The 12,419-nt window shown below is 44.0% G+C and overlaps 1 protein-coding gene across 6 annotated transcripts in view; it reads left to right on the top strand.

Moving 5' to 3' along the window:
• Positions 1 to 3,065: 3,065 nt before the first annotated feature.
• LOC120508691 (integrator complex subunit 6-like) overlaps positions 3,066 to 12,419 on the top strand; it is a 39,974-nt gene continuing 30,620 nt past the window's right edge. For 4 of the 6 annotated variants that reach the window (XR_005629046.1, XR_005629045.1, XM_039722547.1 and 1 more), the window contains exons 1-2: positions 3,079 to 3,329; positions 3,413 to 3,490. Coding sequence is in view for 4 of the 6 variants with exons in the window: in XM_039722547.1 (XP_039578481.1) it covers positions 3,219 to 3,329; positions 3,413 to 3,490 (189 nt within the window). In the remaining 2 variants the exon portion in view is untranslated. Of the gene's footprint in view, positions 3,330 to 3,412; positions 3,491 to 12,419 lie in introns of all 6 variants that reach the window. The other 2 variants (XM_039722549.1, XM_039722548.1) reach the window with 1 other exon arrangement.

The raw sequence follows: 12,419 nt of genomic DNA, 5'->3' as shown, positions 1-12,419 counted from the left end.
TGCCCCAAATTCAGGTGGCTAATTGGTGCCAAAGCTGAGCACCTTCACTGTCTAAAGCAGCAGGGCTTCTGTCTCACAGGTGTGTTACTTGTTCAGGGCCAAAAGCAGCTAGGTGAGAAAAAAGTAAGATGAAGCAATATAAAAGTGTTAAGAAACAAACTGTTAGTGCTAAAATCCTGTTAGAGGCAACAGCTTAGATGTTAAGCTGTGTTAGAACAAGAAACAGAGAAATAATACTTTATCAGCACAACAGGGAAAAATACCACTGATCTGTTTGGTTCAAAAATTGCTAGAATTAGCAATCCAGAATTCTGTTCCTTTTTACTATGGGATAGAATATCTACATAGAAATTATTTCAAAATATTTAATTCTAGGAGAGCTTAACCTGCTGTACCTGTTGTGATTAATTTCCCCATAAAGACAGTTTCTTTAACTATTGCAGCTGAAGAAATGTAGCAGATTTTCAATTAAAAACCAAGAAAAGTTTAAACTTTATGGAGATGATGAATGTCCACTGCCAGAGCTGCAAGGTAGTCAGCACTGCAAAAACAAACTGCATGGAGGAGGAGTAAAAGCCACTCTAGCTGTATTCATGCATGTTAGCAAGCATGATGTCTGTAATTTCAGGAATAAAAAGTGTCTCATTAAACTAAATAAAGGTCTTGCATTGTACCTAGAAGACTGGTAGACTTTAGCTGTTGTAGTGTCCAGCTGGAGCAGGATCCAAAAAACAAGATCCTCGAGAGAGAAGGAGGGAGAGTATGTGAACCTTGCCTGCTGCTGCCCTTGGAAAGGTCAGCCTGTGAAATGGGAAACAAGAGTTTCATTCTGACCTTTAAATACTACGTTTGTATAGGAAAGAAGTAGCTTTTAGGTATCTGGTGGTCTGGAATTTAAAAAAAACAAGGTGAGGACATGAACTTGTAATTGTTTAGCATTTCATACAGCCAGACAGGAGGCTGCAGGACACTGGGCGCTGGGTTGCCAGCTGGAATTGGCTGAGGTCAGCTGGAGGCAGAAGGAGTCTCTGACCTCATCTGGGTGACACGAGAGCAATGCAAAGGTGGCCTCATCGAGTCCCAGTGCCAGGACCTGGCAGTGTTAGGTGGCATCTTTTACCAATCCTTCAGTTTCCATTCAGGCCTTTGCAAATCCATTCCTGTCCAGGAGTTATCTTTCCAGGCTAACATGCAGTAGAAAAATACAGTATCTGCATTTTTATCTTATCTATAGAGATTCAAATCCCATTTGTTTCAGTCTGGGTCCATTCATGTGCACTAATGACTTGCGTAAAAATATTTATCTGTTTATCCCTCCTGGCCTTTCTGCTATGATTGTTAAAAATCAGAAACCTTAATTGCAGATACACATGCACAGCTTATGGAGGGCCTGGATAATGGAATGGAGTCTTTGAGTTTGACAGTATTGTTTTTCAACTATTTAATTTACCTACTTTTGGTTCAATAGAATTAATTAATGAGATAATGTTATTTGAAAAATATCTGTAGAGTTTTTTTAAAAGACAAATGTCTTTCTAAAGGCAATATGGAGACCTGGCAAGTCCTGTGTGCAGGTGTTGGGCTTTTTCTGGGGACAAAAGGGATGAGTACATGCCTGAATCAAATGAGTTTGCATCTCTTGATTATTCTGATTCAAATGGGCAATGGTATCTTTACCAACATTTGTATTTTGTAATGCTTTGTAATTGGGAATTAGAATTCACCTGTGATGTTGTGCAACACCAGTATTGTCCAAGTGCTTCACAAAAATGGAGTGAGAACCGAAAGTGATTCTGCTGCTGTTAAAATGAATGGCAAAAAAATATGTGGAACAAGCCTTTGAATTTAAAAGCACTGGAAAATATTATCAGTTTCTTTATTATTTTAAAGTAAGATTCATGTTGGCAGTGCTTCTTTTGTGTGTTTTGGATTTACTCCTAGAAGAAAACAAGCATTCATGAGTGGACATAGTGCTAAATACTTCCTCAGCCTCCTTCCCCTTATCTGGTTGCTGTTGGTGGTGGCTGCCAGGCCCTTTGGAGCAGGAAACCTTGAAGAGAAGTCTCAAGGAGGACTTAATTTCTCTCCAAAATTACCTGAAAGGAGGTTGTAGCCAGGTGCAAGTTGGGCTCTTTTCCCTGGCAATTAGTGGCAGAACAAGAGGACAGAGTCTTGAGCTGTATGGGGAGGTTTAGGTTGGACATTAGGAGTAATTTCTTCACAAAAATGGGTGATCAGACATTGGAACAGACACCCTGGGGAGGTGGTGGAGTCACCGTCCCTGGAGGTGTTTAAAGGAAAACTGAATGTGGCACTCGGTGCCAGGGTCTGGCTGACCAAGTGGTGCTAGGCCAGCGGTTGATCTCAGAGAGACTTTCCAGGCCAATTGTCTGTGATTCCTCCTTTCAGATAATACTTTTAAAATTATTTTTGAGTGGTAGGAAATATTGTAGGGTTTATGTATTTTCAGTTTTGCCACAGTTAGTTTGTTGCCATCCTGCATTGACCCAGCTACACTGAGGCACCCTGTCAGCGTGTGATGGCCAGATCCAGGCACTGCCTGAGGGAGATGGCTGTTACCCGACCCGGGAAAGGATCGCATGTGGGGACCTGGGGATTCAGTGCTTTAGTGAAACCTCTGGAGACCAGGAACGGGTGCCATAATGTCACCGGGTGAGCTGCTGAGACGCTTCGCTCGGCTCCCCGGCACCAGCACACAGCTCCTGCATACTCGGGCCGAGGTGAGGCGGTGGCGGGAAGCACAAGGCGGCGGCGCGGTGACTCAGCCGCGGGTAGCGGGAGGTACCGGGGGCAGGCGGCGGGACTAGGACCGGGACCGACCGTGAGGGGCCGGCCCGTGAGGGGCCGGGCGGGGCGGCCCCTGGAGCGCGGGGCGGGGGACCCCGCAGAGGGGCGGGGCGGGCGCTGTGTGTGTGTGACAGGTGCGGCGCGCGCGCGCCCGCCGTCACCCCGCTCCCCCCTCCCCCCCCCCCTCCCCCCCCCCCCCCGCGCGCGCGCGCGCGCCGCCATGAATATGCAAATGTCGGTATAATTGCCAGCCAATGGCGTGCGCGCTGGTCACATGGTGCTGGTGGAGGCTCAGGGAAGAGAAGTTGAGTCCGGGCGAGCTCGGGCAGCGCCGCCAGAGCCGAGCGAGCCGCGGGCGAGCGCCGCGCCTCCTCCGCAGGGAGCCCGCCGGCCGGGGCTCTGCCTGGACCATGCCGATCCTCCTCTTCCTCATAGACACGTCCGCCTCCATGAACCAGCGGGCGTACCTGGGCACCAGCTACCTGGACATCGCCAAGGGCGCCGTGGAGATCTTCATGAAGGTGAGTGCGCGGCGCCGGGGGAGCCGCCGCCCCCCTCGCCCCCTTCGCCCCGCTCACGCCGCTTCTCTCCGCTCTCTCCGCAGCTGCGGGCCCGGGACCCGGCCAGCCGCGGCGACAGGTACATGCTGGTTACGTTCGACGAGCCGCCCTACTGCATTAAGGTAATGACCCCCCCGGCCGCCTCGGCCCCGCGGCGGGGCCGCCCTTAGCGCGGCGCGGCCCCGTCCGGCCCGGCGGCGGCAGCAGCAGCCTGTGAAGATGGCGGACATTTTGCTTTTGTATGGAGGAGAGAGGCTGAGGGCGCTGCTGAGATGGAGGAGGGGGGGGGAGGAGACGGGCGCGGGCAGGGCGGGGCGGGCAGGGCAGGGCGAGCTGCCCCTCACGGCCGCGGGGCAAGGCCAGCCAGGAGGCCCGGCCCGGGCGCGGCTGTGGGACGGCAGCCACGGCTGTTTGCGCCTCTGCGGTTCGAGAAGCCTCAGTGCTGGCGTTGTGTGTCCCCCCTGTCCCGCTCCTCCCGGCCCGTTCATCCTGCTGAGCACGGCAGCCTGCACCGGTTCCGTGGAAGGTGCTCGCAGCCGCCACTCCGTGCAGGGTTGTGGTGAGCTGGATGTGGAGCCAGCGAATCATCAAGGTTGGAAGACACGTTTAAGATCACCAAGTCCAGCCATCAACCCAGTGCTGCTACTGTAATTCCTAAACTACTGAATCACATAATCCAGTGCCAACCTCATAAACACTGCTAAGGACAGAGACTCTGCCACCTCCCTAAACAGCCTGACCTCCCAAATCCTGAAAATTTTCTTTCTAATATTTGATCTGGTCCTCTGTCCCAGTTTAAGGCCATTTTCTCTGGTCCTCACTGCAGACACATGAGAAGAGACCAGCCCCTATCTTACTGCAGCCTCCTGCAAAGGAGTTGTAGAGAGTGATGAGGTTTGCCCTAAGCCTCCTTGAGAGTAAACAAGTCTGCCTGGCTGGCTCCTCTTGTCCCTGTTTTCTCATTCCTTGAGTTTGAGGCAAGTACAGCCGTGCTGTTCTCATCACATTAACTGCACCATGAGGTTTTGGCAGAAGTAAAATAAAAAAATCATGGTGCTGCATCCCTTATGCTGTAGGCTGCAGCTTGCTGATGGAAATGGCCTAACTGGAAACGCTTAGGTAAAGTGTGTCACAGAAAGCATTGCTGTGGGAGTTTTGGAATCCTCCTGAATAGTCCTGGATTAGGACTATTTGTTCAGAGTAATACACTGCTTATGAGAATTGTTGACCCATGCTATGAACGCCAAAGAAGTCCATGTACAAATACATTGTTGGTCATCCTAGAGAAGGGAAAATATTCTCTAGATCTCCCAGAATTCCCATATTCTCCCATCTCTAGAACTTTGTGAGATGTTTAAGAAGTAAGTGGGTTCACTGGTGCTGTGAGCTTATTCACTTATTCACATCTTTGATAATGAGGAAATGTAATTATCATGAGCTATGACTCTTGGCTCTTTTCATCAGTAATAAATTTACACAGCTTTCTGAAGTGACAAGTCACAGAGTGAAGTAAGTATTTATTGTTTGGTGTTGCACTTTTCATTTTCTCAGAAGAAGGTGTGGAAGTAATTTCTGTGAATTGAAACCATCCTTGACTCACAGCAAGTTACTGTCAAAAAACCTACATCTGCCCAGGAGAGGTGTTCTGTAGACACAATGCACACACCATTTGCCCCGTCTGTGTTTGTGGCTGGATGCAAACCCTAAGTGTTTGTTATGCCAGTGTTAACTGCATTTCTTGTGTCCTAGATTTTTCTTCTAGTTTTCTGTCAAATATTTCACAAGTGTATCTTATGTTTGAGAAATGAACTTGCTCTTTGCAGTGACAGCAAGCATACTGGTGATTTAATAAAAAAACGGCTTTGCAGCTGGAGGATCTGTGGTAGTGCTACAGGTTATTACCACGTCTGTACTCAGATTTGCTGAGGAAGATCCTTGTGTTTAGTAAGCATCTGTGTACATTCTGATGTGCTAATGAGCATCTGACTGTTGACAGTTTTAGTAAATAGTAATTGAAATAAATGGGGCTGTGATACCCATCATAGCATTCAGTCATATTTAATATACATTAAATAGCCAAGGGAAAGGAAAAGTATTGTGGTTGTTGTAACTTGCTAACATTTCTTCTTAGAAATTTATATTTGTGCCTTTAGCACACTGATTTCTAAATTGAACCTTAAGCAAATCTTAAAATATTTTTTCAAAAATTAGTAACTTTTGTAGGAGCAGGCTGCAGATTCAATAAATATCTGATTATAGTAATTATGATCACAAGTGCAGCTCAGCTATTGCGTAAAGACTTCATGGAATAATGAGTGTTACTGGGCTGTCATCATGTCTGTTCCTTGGGCAGAGAAAGCCTCACAGCAGTGGTGACTCCCTGTTTGGAGACTTGTTCTCAAGACCTGCTCTGGTATTTATGATGTTCCCTCAGTTCTGTTTTTTAACAACCACAGTTATTCCAGGAAAGCTTCCTGGTCCAGGCCAGATTCTCTATGTCTTACAGAACATGCTTGTAAAAGATATAAAATCTGGTTTCTTTGCTAATGCTGTTGCAGTTAAATACTTTATTTCTCTTGATTTAGAGAAGGAAAAACAAACCTGGCAAGTGAATGCATTTTGCAGGCTTGCTTTCCAAGTATGTGCAGCAGTGGCTGCTCTATCCTCTTGTTTTCTTGATGATTTATACTAATTAAATTACATAGTCTCTCAGATAGTTTACCAGTGAAACACTTGAGGGAAATAATATGGTGGTGGAGTTGAGACCACCTAGAAGGCAGAGAAATTACAGCAATTTGAGCTTTGGAGCAGGGTTAGCTGAGATATGTGCCTTGGGTTGGTTTGTTTCACAGTTTGATTTTCTGTAGCATTAAAGTATTTAAAACCAACAGCACCAGTTCACTTTTAATAGACAAGGATATGTCAAGAAAGTATTATGCATATGTATTGTATTGGGCTAATGGAAGAATCATGCTATTGCACAAATGATTTGCCAAAATCTGTGAAAGTAAGATGCTATTTTTAGAACTGTCTTTAGTGTAGATGGTTTGAAATTATTTACAGGACCTGTTGATTCTGTTTGGCTGCTTATAGCTCTTTTTTAAACATGACATTATTTAGTCTCTCAATTTGCAGTGGGGCTCTGCAAAGAGCTGTGATGACAAGTGTCTAAGGAGGATCAGGATGCTGTCCTGGGAAGGTGGGGACAGGAAGATGGGGATGGCAGGAATCTCAGCCCCACTCTGGCAGCAGATGCCTCTGGAACCTTGTCAGCTGTTTGGTTCCTATTCCTTATATAATGTATAGGTGGTGATTTGTGACAGCAATTATGGTGCAACCATTTATAACTCTTACTTTGTTTCCAAAATACTCTACAGAAAGAGTCAAATATTTAATATTTTAAAAGCATGTTATGAAATATATTAACCTTGTAATTGTCAAGGGATGTGATCCTGTATAGGTCAGTGGAAAAATACCTGTACATTCTGTTGGATGTTGGGTCAAGCTCTCATTTCATGAACTAGGAGGTAAAGTTAGTATGTTACTTTATGAAGTAAGAATGTTCAGCCTAATGTTTTTAGTGAATTTTTTAGATTGAAATTGTGATAGGGTGCTATCAAGCGAGTCTGTCTTAGTGGCATGTTAACATGAAAGTGAGCCAGTGTGTTCTGGTATTTGGGTATCTGATTTTGGGTATTTGGCATGCATGGGAAGGTAGTAAGATGTACAGTAAAGCACCTTTGTAAAAGGTACTATTAAAACACTGGTGCTTACATTTAGTTATGGGAGGAGTTTATTTGCAGTGTGTATCCAGTTGGGCAAGAAAAATGGGTTCAAGAACAGCCTTGCTGCCTGGCAGGGTATTTGATGTTCCTGGCCTTCTGGCTGAGAGAAGTGCATTGTCCTGTTCAGGGAATACAGTTCCTGATGTGTCCTTGTTTTGAGGACTTTCTGTCCGCGGATTGCTGAGCCCGGATCTTGCTCCATGCCAGCCGTGGTGTGAGCTGGGGCTGCAGCACCTCCAGCCTTGTGTGCCAGCCCCACCCTTCTCATCCCTTCCTGCACAACGTGGCTGATCCGGAGTGCCTGGCCAGGAGGGTGGCAGCAGGCCAGGCGTGTTCCTGACAGCTCTGCACGGTCTGTGGGGCAGGGACCCATCGTGAGCTCTTGGTGTGGCTCTCATGGTCTTCTGTGGCTTTTTTCATATATTTACCCAGTTGATTTTTTTTTTAAAAATCACATACTGACAGCTCTGCACGGTCTGTGGGGCAGGGACCCGTCGTGAGCTCTTGGTGTGGCCCTCATGGTCTTCTGTGGCTTTTTTCATATATTTACCCAGTTGATTTTTTTTTTTTTAAAAAAATCACATAAATTTCAGCATCCTCTGTCAAATATAGATTTTTTTTTTGTACATAAGCACATGCTTATGTGTAAGCATGCATAACATGCATGTACACCACCATGCTGTGGTGTAAGTGGGCAGAATCTTAAACCATTTTGGTTGGTGGTTTGTTTTTTTTTGGTGAAGTAATGGTGCTAGAGTAAAAGTACGGAGAAAAGAGAACAGTCTTCTCACCTACCCTTTTTCCTGCAAGCTTTTCTTATTTTCCAGTGATGATGTTTCAGCAAGATCTATCTAGATTTGTCTGCAAATGGAGCTCATGCCAAAATCTTAGCCTAAAGAGTTTTTTGAAAAGGAAAGCAAGGCTTAACTCTTAGTTTATTTTTTCCATTCTCGATTTTTGTGAAACCTCGCATCCTGCAGTTTGTGGTTTGCTTGTGGATTTGGGCTGCAAACGGCGAGTTCAGGCCCAGACCAAAAAACACAATGGTGGCCTTATGTGAAGTTATTGATTAACTGGACTGCCCAGTTCCCTTGTGACTGATATCTGGCTGCTGGTAGGATATGGCCTTTCCTCAGGGCTCGAGGAATATTATTTATTAGCTGGTCACAGAAATATGACTTCTGTTTTATGTTCTTGTGAGACTCTATTGTCTGACCTTCATAAATGATCTGGTCACAAGTCAGAGGACTGAGAGAACATAAGTTATATTCTGAAATACATATTTTCCTCCTTCTGTTGTGTTATACTGAATTCAAGAGTCAGCTGTGACTGCACTGCAGAAATAGTCTCCATGAATTTGCGTGCAGAAATATGTACGTAGCTGTCTAAGAAGTAGCTCAAATTACTTTATACAGTGTATGTGAAACACTGCACTGTTTGAGATGTGCAAACTGGGACTGATGGATAGGATGCCTTCCAGTTCCACTGCTGTTCCCTGCTAGCCTGAACATATGTTTCAGTGCTAAAGAGCTCCCTTGTGGAAACAGCTCTTCATGGTGGACTCTGAGCAACCTCTTCTTTTTTCCCCTGAAATTCTGGAGTTGGATTGGGATATCTTCGAGGCTGGAGCAGGAATTTGTGGAGGCTTTTTTAAACATCTGTCAAAGAGTCAAAGAGTACTAATTGTATGTAAATAACCTGTTCATTTATGATATTGAAATAGTGCTTCAAAACTGGGAGTTCATAAGGTCACGCTTGAGGAGACTGACTTTGCTGTCTTCTATTTTTCAGTGGCACAGAAGCTTCTGCCAGCATTTTTAAATTTTGCTTTCATGGAGAACCTGTGCTGGTGCAGAATGGAACTGATTACCAATCACTCTGCACAGGGCAGAGGCAAATGAATAAGCTGTGCTACTGAAAGGGAGATGTGAGATCTGTTTGTCTGTCCTGGAAAAAATTAGATCAGAACTCCTGACTTTGAGCTGCAGGGAGAAAGAGGAACCCAACCATGAATCCTGTTGGGTTTGAGGCAGAGATCTGTAGGAATGCTGCCTGAGGTGGTAGGAAATGCATTGGTGTGTTTTTTCACGTCTGTGAAGGAAGAAAACCTGAGGGATACCTCGTAAGCTTAACTGTAGCAGATCCACAGAATAAGCCTAAGTTGATTAAGTTTTTACAGGAGCATTTAGATGCTGAAAATCAATGGGTTTTATATATGAAAGGTCTGACTTTTGGCAGGCATGAGTACTTGGTGGTCTGGCCTGTGCTGTGGAAGGGGTGGTGTGAGCAGCTGGGAATACCCTTGGAGGTTTACAAGCTGGCAGTGGGGTGTGCAGGCAGAATTTTTGGTGCAAGGCAGATAGCAGCTGCAGGGGCAAGAGGGAGGCTGCTATCCGAGAGCTGCAAAAGGGGAAGAGAGCTGAGGTCAGTGGGAGAGGCCTATCTTTCTCTGCAGATATGCTGTTAATGATGTGCACACTTAGTGAACCCACTAGCCAGGCTTCGTTGGAAAGGGGAAAAAAGGTGCTGAATGTGGTACTGAGGGACTGGATGAAATGTGAGCAGCACACACAGTGTCTGTTCTTGATTAGTCATTCAGGAGACTGTATTCTGTACTTGTTCAGTGGAGAGAGATAACCATTCCTGTTCTACCACTGTACACTTCTTGGGTCAGTTACAGCAGTATTTTTATTTCTGAGCACCAGCATCTTCCATTGCCTGGGAAGTACTACACACACCTCTCCTTCACGTCTTCCTCTGTGCTTGTTTGAGGCTTTGTTGTGAAATTTGTGTGTTTTCAGAAGGCTGTCTTCGTGCAGAAATGACTGGCAGGTTAAAGCCAACAATTGCTTTTCCTCTGTTAAACACAATGACTTAAGGAAGAGCAACAGAAGTCATTTGTTTAAGGAACACTCATGCTGATAGGATTGTAAATTTTTTTTTGACGGCAAAATAAAGTGAACTTAGTACTGTTTGGGAATAACCACCAAACAGTTTTTACATGCTTCTTTCAATTTAAGCTTTATCACTTAAATCTGACTGAAGAATGTGTACAAAAAAGTTCCTTTTTTTTTTTTTAATTAGGCATCTATTCTGAAATTGGATAAGTAAGGCCATAGCCAGAAGGTTCTTGTTGGTGCAAGTGGTAGGTTTGTATTTTACATACTGTAGTGTATGTGTCTCAGAATCTGAAAACATCTAAAAATGTGTTTTACTAAAATCTTTGGAATCATCAGTTGGCATCCCTGCAACAAGCAAGAAAGTATTATAGTCCCTTTTAGCTTATGAAGGTACTAAATTGATTCCTGTAGAGAGTGTCCTTTAAAAGGCACATTCCCATTCCTGGGAGACATCATACTGGGTAGTGTAAGACATGTTAAAATGCTTTTAAACATGCATAAGCATGCTGCTTTACTTCTTTGTGTCCTGGCTGGGAGTTGTAGTAAGCAACTTCTTCCAGGAATTGGTGTAATGAGGACAGAACATTATAATGAGGAATTTGGTGAAAAGTAATGTACCTTTTGCTTTAAAAAAAAACAAAGCAGTAGTAATCAGTGTGATTCATTCTTCTAAAAGGTATAGCTTTGTGCCTTCTGAAATTGAGGTATTTTGTAAAAAATCAGGTTCATGCAAGAACTTCAAGGTGATGGTTAAATTTTTGAAACAAATCTATTTAAATGGAAGGACAGTTCAGAAATTAACTTGATAGATATGAGGGACTGAACTCTGCTTAGCTGTCCTTTTTATTATTATAATTTTGAAGCAGTTAAATACTGGAACTTGTGCTTTCATCTGCTGCCTGTCTTCACAGAAGGACAAGTGTGTGTTGCTGAGTTAATTGTGAATGAAAATATTTTAACTGGTTCTGCTCCTACAGGAATCTGCAAAGTAAGAGCTTGCTTTTTCATGTGAGGTGGGTTTCTGCTTTGTGCTGTACAATAGATGAGATGCCAGAGGCCTTGAATGGAAACCATCATCTGTTCATAGCCACTATAGCAGTTTATATTTTCATCTTTTTGTTTGGTTCTTTATTTGGGCTTGGACACATTCAAAGATGTAAGCCCTTAAGACTACAGGATAAACTAGACAAAAGTAGATAGGTTTGCATTAAGAGGCTTTACTCATCCTCAGTGCAAAGGTCACTTTTATTTTAAAAATAGAAGCTTAAAATGTGGAATCAAACAGTTATATCCCAAGTTATATTTTTGTAGGGAGGTCCTCTGTAAGGAGTAAGGTGCTTTTTGAAGTTGGTGGTTCCTGGCACATGGAATCTTCGTGGTCTGCCTCTACCCCTTTTGTGCTGTTATTATTTCAGTTTCTCTTGGGAGGTTTTTGGGAGATGTCTTTTTTGTTGGTATATACATATACGTAAAAAGGCCTGGGCCTTGCACCCTGTGGTGTGGCTCTAAATGTGCACAAAGTACATGTGTGATACCTTGAGAATGGTCATTCTTTTTTAACTTGATGAGAGCTGATGTAGTATTTGACTGGCTCACATTTTAACAGTGGAAAAAGGTAATTAAGATTGCAGACACTTCTGCCTTGTTCACCCTTGCATATTTTATAACAGCTTGCCAGGAGGAAGTGTGATTTGCAGCAGTGGTGCAACAATGATGTTTTGAGCTTGCTGTGATCTAGAAAAGATGTATCTTAGTGCTGTCTCCTAGGGTGTTGTCAAACCTCAGGCAGCTGGGATCCAGTGGGAAAAAGCACGTTCTGTACCGTGTGACCTGTGCTCTGAGTGCTCTGGAGGGGGGAGCAGTGCAACTCCAAGGGCCCTGTCAGAAGGTTCCAGATGGCTTCAGCCTTAGTGATTCACTTCACTGGCTGTATCCTTGATTTTATTTAATAACATAGGCTAACAAAAAAACCCAAAACAAAAACAAACAAAAAACAACAACAAAAAAAACCCCCCCCCCAAAACCACAGAAAAACCCCACTAGAAAACAAACAAAAACAAACAAAAAACAACAACAAAAAAAACACCCACCCCAAAACCACAGAAAAACCCCACTAGAAAACCAACCAACCAAAAAAAAAAAAAACAACTCCGAACAGTGTAAAGAGCAGCTGGTGCTGTTCTCAATTTTAAATGCAGATTGTTACATAAATAATTCACTCTTGTAGATTGAATCTTGGAATTTTTTCTACTTTCTTAAACTTTATTCTTACAGTGCACCTCGTAATAAAGTAACTCTTATGCTTTAACCCCCCCAAAAAATACAGCAGGCAATAATTGAAAGGAATTTTTTTGCTGTGTATTTTT

Source organism: Passer montanus, unplaced genomic scaffold, assembly GCF_014805655.1.
Source record: "Passer montanus isolate IOZ18808 unplaced genomic scaffold, ASM1480565v1 scaffold49, whole genome shotgun sequence".
Taxonomy (NCBI): domain Eukaryota; kingdom Metazoa; phylum Chordata; class Aves; order Passeriformes; family Passeridae; genus Passer; species Passer montanus.
This window is presented reverse-complemented; position numbering and strand designations above follow the sequence as displayed.